The sequence below is a fragment of the Apaloderma vittatum genome, unplaced genomic scaffold (genome assembly GCF_000703405.1).
Source record: "Apaloderma vittatum isolate BGI_N311 unplaced genomic scaffold, ASM70340v1 scaffold2759, whole genome shotgun sequence".
Taxonomy (NCBI): Eukaryota; Metazoa; Chordata; class Aves; order Trogoniformes; family Trogonidae; genus Apaloderma; species Apaloderma vittatum.
The window spans coordinates 48994-58397 of NW_009733490.1; the positions used below are offsets into that span (position 1 = coordinate 48994).

General features: G+C 39.8%; 1 protein-coding gene across 1 annotated transcript in view; it reads right to left on the reverse strand.

The window, feature by feature from the left end:
• CA2 (carbonic anhydrase II) overlaps positions 1 to 7314 on the reverse strand; it is an 8267-nt gene extending 953 nt beyond the window's left edge. Inside the window, exons 1-5 of the mRNA XM_009875917.1 lie at positions 7297 to 7314; positions 5006 to 5124; positions 4290 to 4382; positions 3466 to 3528; positions 2270 to 2425 (exon numbers count right to left, since the gene is read on the reverse strand). Coding sequence (XP_009874219.1) covers positions 2270 to 2425; positions 3466 to 3528; positions 4290 to 4382; positions 5006 to 5124; position 7297 — 432 coding nt within the window. The 5' untranslated portion in view covers positions 7298 to 7314. The remainder of the gene's footprint in view (positions 1 to 2269; positions 2426 to 3465; positions 3529 to 4289; positions 4383 to 5005; positions 5125 to 7296) is intronic.
• Between the last annotated feature and the right edge of the window lie 2090 nt (positions 7315 to 9404).

Genomic DNA, 9404 nt, shown 5'->3' on the forward strand with positions numbered 1-9404 from the left:
TGTACACCTTGGGCCTGAGGTCACAGAGGTCCAACTCAAGAGTTTCGCCAGCCCTGATGGTGTAGAGATGGCATCACCACCCGCGTGGCTCTGCATCTCTCCCCCACCATTTGCTGCCCCTGACACGGGCTCTCCCATCCACCAAATAGCAAGAAGAAAGCACAGAAAACAAGGACGTAGGCACACATTTTCTGAACAATGTGCACAAAGAGTTGCTTGTCCTAGATACAGACCTGAACTGAAATCCTTTCACAATCCTTTGCAAGTTGTACAGTTTTTTTCTCTTTTGAAAGGTGAATTTTTTTTAATCCAGTTGAAATAAAGTAAATAAAAAACCAAATAAATATTTAAATAACTAAAAAAAACCAAAACCCCCAAACTTACCCTTGGGTCATATTAAAGCAGCTAAATTAATTCAAGCTGTTCCACATGAACAGCATCAAACATCAACAGGGGCATACTGTAAAGTTTTAGTGCCTGTTCCTAGAGCAAAATTGGTGTTTGCACAGTCTGAGACAATAAAATCATCTTCACGTCTAAGTGAGCATCTCCAGAACTAGTAAAAAGACTGTGCCAAATTAATAACCCACCCAAACATGATGTCGCACAGATAGCTGGAACTGCTGACAGAGATATGAAGGTGGGATACAGGATTTCATACAAGCTAGGCTGCAGGCCAGGCTTTCCCTCATTCAAGGAGGAAGGCCCCCAGCAGTGACCAGCCCAGGAGAGGACTTTACCTTCAGGACTGACTGGAACAAAGTTTAGAGCTCAACATCCACGAGAAACTGCTGTGTCACTACAGAAAATGATAAGGGGCTCGCTACACCCTGCTGTAATATCCAGCTTTTATCTCTCTTTGTAACACCAATCCAACTTAAACCTAGTATCAGTGCTCTTTTGGTTTCTTGTTTTGGGAAGTTGTGGAATGAAAAGGCAAGCTGCCACACACAGTTTTGATCTCAAATCCTTCTTTGAAATGTCAATGGCATAATGAAGGGGTGTGTGTGGGAGAAGCAAGTGGTGTCTTTTACCACTTGTAGGTGGTTAAAGTAAGCATAGTAGGAAAAACAACTCTATTTTGGTGAACGTGCTCCTGCCCTGCAATAAAACCATATTCGTCAGCCTTGGATTATCAACAGCAATACCAGTAGTTTAGAACAAGCAAACAGTGTCAACTGTAATGCTCCCTTGCAGTTTATGAATGATAATCATTGCTATAATTATTATTTCCAATAGTCATTCCTTGTAATTTACTCTTTTCTTTTATTACGTTAAGTCCCACAACAGCTCAGTTGCACTTTTTTCACATCAGCTGAATAATCCCCCTAGAATTATGTGTATATTATTAGCATGCCTGCTATTAATAAAAGAGATTTAAGAGTTTGAAGGGTAAACTAAAGCCCTTCAGGGCTACTTTATATTTATAGGCTCTAGATTCTATTTATATCTCCCAAGCACACAGATGTGAACCCAGGGAAAGAATCTTGCCTCTGTGTAATTTCATCAATGGATGGTGCAGAAAGCTAGGGCCAGGAGTGACTTAATCTGCACAAGCTCCTTCCTACTAGGAAGCTTCTATTGTCCTCAAGCTGCTTAACAAAATAATGTTGTTCTTCAGGCAGCAGACATCTGAAATCTGCAAGTTTTGCCTCTTCCAAACAATGCAGTTTTGTTAGGATTGTCACAATTCCGCGTGGGATTTCCCAGTCTGTTCTGTCCTGAACAGAATTTGTAAAATGAGTTCTGTGTCCTGGAAATGCTGGAAGATCAACAAACCAACTACAGATCTATGGTGTAAGACTGCAGATGCAGAATACATGCTCTTCAGATGCTTGGTAAACCTGGTATTTTCAGGGCAAGTATACCCAGATAGGACATGTGTGTATGTACAGCAAACCTGCTGATGCTCACAATACATGCTAGACTAACTCTGTAAATGGTCCTTTCATGCATTTCCCCAGATTTTTGCCACATGACAGCTCTAACCATATATATAGAAAGCCCAATTAAATTTTTTAAATCCCCCTAATTTTCTGTGTCCAAACAAAGGAAGGCCTTACATTTTACAACAAACTCCACTTCCACTCACAGAAGCAGTCCTGCCAGACGAAGATAACCACTCTGACACGTATTTTTGACATGTGATGCTAGCTAGTACCCTGCACAGCTCTGCAGTAACATAAACTGCCACTTCAGAGATCACCAGGAGGGCTGAACTGAAGCAATCAATCTGACTCCAGTGCACATCGACTGGCACTATTCATACCTGCTCGGGGCTGACAGTGATGGGCTCCTTCAGAACGTGCCAGATCACACATTCGAGCAGTGGGGGAGTGGTCAGTGAGCCTGGGTATGTCCAGTAGTCTCTGCATGCTGGAAGCAGTCCAGTGGGGTCAAAGTTTGTAAAGGAAGCTTGCTTTCCCTACAGTAAAGAAAGTAGATAGGATAATGTTAGTCAGGGGAGAGACCACAGGAGCACGCTGGGCTTGCAGTAGTGACATCTCCTACAGGAAGCTCCATGTCTGGAGAAGGGCAGAAATGAAGATTTTCTTGAAGTGCTGAGTGCCTCCTGCAGCACATTTGGGATTAAAGACTTTGAGCAATGTACTTCTTGTCAGACTTTCAAGGCATAGGTTCTCATTTTAAATGCTGACTTTATGTTCCGTGCTCCTAGACATATGATTTGATGTTGCATGAAGGACCAATTAGATTTCAGATGCCATGTACACTGACTGTACTGGAAATATAAAACCTGGGAAAACCTTTGGGAGTGTCAGTCCATTAAAGTCAGTCCATTAAAGTAAATGCCAACATCTATTTACCTTAAAGGGGGCCTGATGACAAAGATGACAGTGTAGTCTCATTCTTCACCATTCCTGCCCACATTTCTCATTGGTACAAGCCTTTACCCACTACAAAGGTACCTAATTACTCAGCATGTACTTTCAGTTTCCCATTATTCAGCTCAGTAAGATCACACACATGCTTCATACAGTATTTAAAATACAGAAAGGCTTTTTTTCCTTACGAGTTATATATCCTGATCAAAATTCTTATCTGGACTTTGTCTAGAAATAGCCAAGAGAAGCATGTCCTCTTGGAGGAATGAAATTTATCCCACTGATGCAGAGATGAGGGGAAGGGCCTTTTTCATCTGTCACTACAGACTAGAAAAGGCACATAGAAGAGTAGTTTGGATTAGGGAGATGAATGCTACTCTGGAAGTTTAAATGCAGTTAAAAGACAGAAAATGTAGTCACAGAGATAAAACATTTTCATCCTTTCTAGCATTCCCTGCCCTCTGCCACAACTTCATTTTAATTTCTTTACTGGAGCATCAGGAAAACTTGTTTTACTTTCATACTCGCAGCAGACTGGGAAGAAGCGAAAAATCCACATTTGGAAGAAGACAACACAGCACTGCTGTGACTGGTGTCAATGAACACAGAAAGCAAATATTACCTTAGTTTGAATGGAGTTCAGAGCATCCACAACTTTCTGTATTTCAGGTCTGGCATTTCCTACCTGCAACATGAACCATATGAAAAGAAAATAACCATACGCTCTCATGACACCTTTAGTTTTCTGTTACAGTTCTCAAAGAAACATTTTCCCCGCAACACTTCATTTCATAACAGGAGTTATTAAAGCAAAAGTGACTGGAACGGTCTCTGTAAAATCATGCCAGTTGACAGTCAGCACAAATGGGTCAGCCAAGGACATCAGACAGAATAAAGTTATTTTCTGTTACAGTGTGTGGATTTATTTTTGGCCTTGAGCTGTTCTTTTTCATAGAAGTTACCCTCCCAATAAAATACACTGAGGCCAAGACCGTGTATACGCTGCTGAGGCACAGTCACCTTCCCCAACTAGCTATGAAGACAATTCCACTTAGACAAAATGCTCTGGACATTTAACACTGACAGGAAAAGGAAAAGAGGCGGTTTTTAGGATGGGCCTCCTGCAGATTCATACACACATAACTTCTGTCAATTATGCACAAAAACTTTCACTGACAGGAGTCTGGCAGTGTCACTGTCATGATGAAGGCAATAATGCTGCTACAGGGCTGCCACAGCGATGGATGGCAATTGTGCTCCATGGCTCCTGTACAATTTTTATATGCAGAGAAAGCCAAGAATTTGGAGCACCACCTAGTCTGCTATGGGTTTAGGCAGTATAATATAATGCTGCCTTATTCTGTATTCTAGGCTCTTAGGGCCTCCTGCAACACAATGAACACACTGGACTCATGCAAATGGTACAAAACAAAAAGTTCAACTAACCTTCAGGAAGATGCCTACCACAGCCAAACCATCAGGATGCTTCACAGCTTCAGCAAATTTACCATATTTTACATTCCAGTGAACAATATGGAGCTAGGAGCAAGAAAACAAGAAGCACTATGAAGATGATAGTCCATCCACAGTATTTCACAAATGAGAATGCAAGGGGAAGTAATTTATTAAATATTAAGAGCAGATGGTGTCTTACTGCTGAGCTTTAAAAACTTTTGTGTACAGTTAAGAATATGTTGAATCATTCATCTACTTTCAAATTTAATTTATGCCAAGAGATTTCTGTCATGCATTTTATTTTGCTTCTCACTCTTATTCCCAGATGAGTTTTAAACACAAACTGTGGCAGTATCACTCTGCTTTTAGTGTGGTGAATCTCCTGTTATCTTCAGCACGAATCTTCCCCACATGCAGTCTGCAGGATTTTGATGTAGCAGTTTATTGCTATATGTCCTGTTCTTACCAACACTGAAATACATGATTGCCAGCATCAGAAGAGGCAGGGAAGACACAATAACTACAGATCTGATCTGCAATCTAGACAGTTTTTAAAAAACAGTCCTGTCCTTTTCTGGGAAGCCAAAATCTCCTATGGTAACCTCCACAATCTCTTGTCATAGGGAAGCTACTACTGTGGTGAAATATTTTAAAAAAATAAAAGTATTTTATACACAGAAGACTGGAGAGAGTGAAGCATGTCCTACCTCTGCATCGTACTTCACACCATCCACAGTGTGCTCAGACCCTTGCCCCTCACAGGATCCCCAGTGAATGTGAAACTGGACCAGCCTGTAGACTCCATCCAGCGCTCCTCCTTGCAGCACTGCAAAGCAAAGAGCCTCTGTTAGCACCTCCCATAACCTTTGCTATCGAGTCTCACTTCAAACCAGAACGTCCATCTCAAGTCTTCCAAATGAATCACAGTTCATTGCTCTGCATGCTGCCATGCTACTCCAGACCATCTTCTACAGTACGGTGCTGCAACGCGCCCAAATTAATAATAAACGTATAAAAACATAAGTGACTTGACAGTGAGCATCTCATCGGCAATCTAACAGGCATGCTAATATAAACAGGTGATGAGGGGAGAGCTAAGGATGTAACTTTTCTGTCACCAAATGAATAAAAGGCCAGGAAAAAGAATAGCTCATATAGAGTTATTCTATGGAAGTACCAAATCATCTTTCACTTAATGATGTAGTCCGTCCTTTCATTTTAGACAATTTATCCATTTAGGCCTTAATCCTGCAAATCCTGTGGCAGATTGGATTGAGTAAAATGCTTTTGGTTCCACATTAAACCTAAACACCTGTCAGCCAGGGGCTGTGGCAAAGCACAGAGCTGAGCACAGTGCGCGGCACTGCAGAGATGGGAATTCAGACCTCTTGTCCCTTCCATCCTTTACTCCTCTTGAATTCAAAAACTGGTGGTGAAAATGGCAATGCCATGGATTGGAAAAAAAGACATTTACTTATGCTCTCCACTATCTGATGTCACTCCTGCTATGGGACTGCTGTAAGTCAAGTGCCCAGCCCCATTTTTGATTACACAAGAGTGAGTTCCCCTGAACTTCCTTATTCTGCTTCTTTGTGTTAACCTTGTACTTAAACTATGACCAATCACCATTATAATATGCAGGATCAAGCCCTATTCCTGTAAAATGCTCAAGGCAGAGGCAATGTCTCCTCCAGTGCAGCATTTAGCGCAGAACCATCACAAATTACACACTGCTATTTATCAAAGTTATTAGAGCAACGTTTCACACTGGTTTGTGGGTTTTTTCTGACTTTTTTTTTTTTGCTCAGCTTCTCAATTTCACAATTAAATCTTTAAGATGTTAATATTTTAAAATAAATATTTTAGAATGTAATTTGAAATTTTATGTATCTTAGAAATCAATTTACATTTATATATAAATATATATACACAATGAAGTGACAGAAGAGTGCTGACATCAGAAATTACATGTATGTAGTGCTCTCAGTATGTGCCACAAACAAAATATTTCTGTGGAGTAAAGATGTCTTCCTCTCAGTCTGCAATTAGTCTAGACACTATCACAATACGTGCATGTGTGAAAATATACATCAAGTGCAGACAGGAAAAGGTCAATGTCTGGTCAGGTTTTAATCATTTTTGCTATACGCAAGCATGGACAACAACAGGAGTAGATACTCGGCAATGAGATGAGAAGAGTTTGAGTAAAAAGCTGGAGTACATGAAAATTAAACATAATATAAATATATAAAACACATTAGCTTCCACTGGTGTGCCTTACACATGCAAAATTTGAGTTCTGTGAATAAATTAAGCATTTGCCTGAGGCTCCTTTGGTCAATATCTTTACAAGTCTCCCAATACACAATTCTACTTGGAAAATGTGAATATATGTTCCGCCATCTTTGTAATTTCCAGTACCGTAGCCAACACTGAACAGCCAACGGACTAAGATCTCTCCTACCTATTGCCAAGCTATGTGACACAAGGAAGAATGGCTACTTAAAAGTAGTTAAATAGGAACATATATTATTCTACTTTCATGTTTCTGCATGCCAAGAAGCATAACTGTTTCAAGCACAGGACTGGCAATCTGAATACTTTTGTTCAGAATGGTTACTGTGCATGTGCATTAGTTCCTTTTGAAACTGAAGTATCGGCTGCTATATCTTTACAGATGCAAAATCACTTAATCAACACAGTATGATTTTTCGTTTTAAAAAGATGCCATGGAATTGCGACGTTTCAGTTCCTTTGGCTAATGGACTCGCTGCTCATTGCAGGTGCAAATGGACTGAGGTTCCACCATTCCTCAACCTCAGAAACCACTAGCGCAGCACAGGTTAATCTGTCATTACTCATAATGGAAAGCATGCTTAAAAGCAGAACCATGCAATCTTCTTAAATCCATTTGCGGTGTTATTTCTCTACACAAAGTCTGCTATAGTCTCATGAAACTCAAAAGATGCACAAAAATCTTTTTGCAGTTTTTGCTTACTTTTCTCACTCTGTGGTTCTCAAATCCAGCACTAGCTTATTTTGACTCACAGCAGAGCATTCAAAGAAAGTAATAATTAGATTAGTGTGAATGAATACAAATTCAGCAGGCTTAATTACAGAACAGCCCTTTTTATAGCCTACATTAAGCAGTGTTCATCGCTTTTTTAACACTTCTCAGACTTTCCGAAAAGTAAATTTAAAAATTAAACTTAAAAGGCAAAGTAGAAATGTTAGAGCTTCATTTTTTCCAGCATAAGCTTTTCAAACCATGAATAAATGCTACTAGCTTTTGCAAAGCACAATTCATCAAGAATCAGAGTAACATGCACATCAGAAACTTCCCTCTCCTTGTCCCATGTGACATGAACATCATTTCAGGCCACATTGATGATAGAAGCCCAACCTTTAGATCTCCTATTTTTGAGAATCCATATTCTGACCTATATTTGATGATATCTCATCGTTATATCCCTTCCTTCTGAAATTAGTACTAGTGAAAACCATCCTTAAATTACGTATGCAGCTCCGCTCCCTTTTGTCACATAGCACAGCTTCAGATGCAGGGTGAAGACAGCACAAGCCAACCTGGAAAACACATTCTTTTCTTACAGATTCAACCTACTCAACACAACCTGCGTCACAACCTGGTCCTGAAAATGCAACTTTTTTTTCTATCTGGCAGTTATTTGAAATGTTACCGTGAGACAAATTTGGAATTAAGGAATGGTAACCATTTTTAACCTTCTACCCTTCACTGGAGAAGTTATACTAGTAACATCCAGTAATTATATACCACTGTTATTAAACGATCTTGTACCATTTTTTAGATTAGATGAGCATAAGTATTAGCAGCACTAATTTGGAAAGTGAAATAGCCATGCAAGTGGTTCCATTTATATCTGTGGAATTTCTTGGACACAGAAGGTCAACTCAATTTGTGTCCTTTACACCTTCTTAGGATATTTGGGAACACAGAGAAATCAAAGGGCATTTGGCTGCATCTGGAACAGCTGTTTACTGAGGCCACACAACACTGTTCTATTTAAAGGTAAGTCACTAGGTAGTTATCCTTCCCATCCACAACAGAATAGCTTTGTAAAAAATACTGTGGAACACTTCATGCCTTTTTTCAGGAAGTGGCAACATCCATATCTGTGATTTTTTGCAGGAATACTGTGGAACTACTGTTATTTAGTTACCTCCTATGGGATGCTCTCTCTGTACAGAGCAGGAGACTAATAAATCTCATCAAGGCAATAAACCTGTCAGAGAAATAATCAAAATGGCTGAACTACAAGATAGTTTCATGAGTTAGAATGAATTCCTCCCTGTAATACAAATTACTGTGGTAAGAAAAATACTATTTTAAAGCTTGTTACTCTGAAAAAATGCAGAATGAGAAAATGTTCTTCAAATGGAAATCACTGACAGCAAAGCTCCTTCCAGTAGCTAAATAATGGGTCCACTACAGTACAACGAATGTCCAGCGTTCCAAACTTAGGAAATCTAGTTCTGAGATTCCACTAAAGAAAAAACTAGCAGCAGGACATTTCAAGCATCTACCTTTGAGGACAACCCTCCTGCTCTCACACACAATTTGCTTTGGCATAAAGAAAGCCAGGATTTCGAATCAGTCTGCAGTAGATGTGCACATGTATATAATGTTGTATATGTATGTGTGTCTGTAAATATATGCATAGCATATACATTGATGTCAATGGTTTTTAAGCTTTTGTGTATACACACAAAACAGGCCTTGAGGAGACAAAGTAAATGAAGCATGACTTGAGAAAAAGAAATCTTGAGCACCATGCGCTATTAATGGCACAAAAAAAGGCACTTATGAGAATGCTCAGGGATTAGCACAGTGTTCTTATGCAAGGATGGGCTTCCCCATCTGACAGACTCAAGAGTTCAGTTAGGGTGAGAAGTCACTTCTGTGAAATGTGGCGTACAGAGTATCACATTCTGTGAGATGTTTCCTTCTTTATGTTATCTCTTTCAGACATTCCTTCTAAAATGTTGTATCCTGGTAAGCAAGAGAGCAAGATGGCACACAAGCATCTGACTGTAGGGATCACGTTTGCAGAAAATATCTCTAATGGT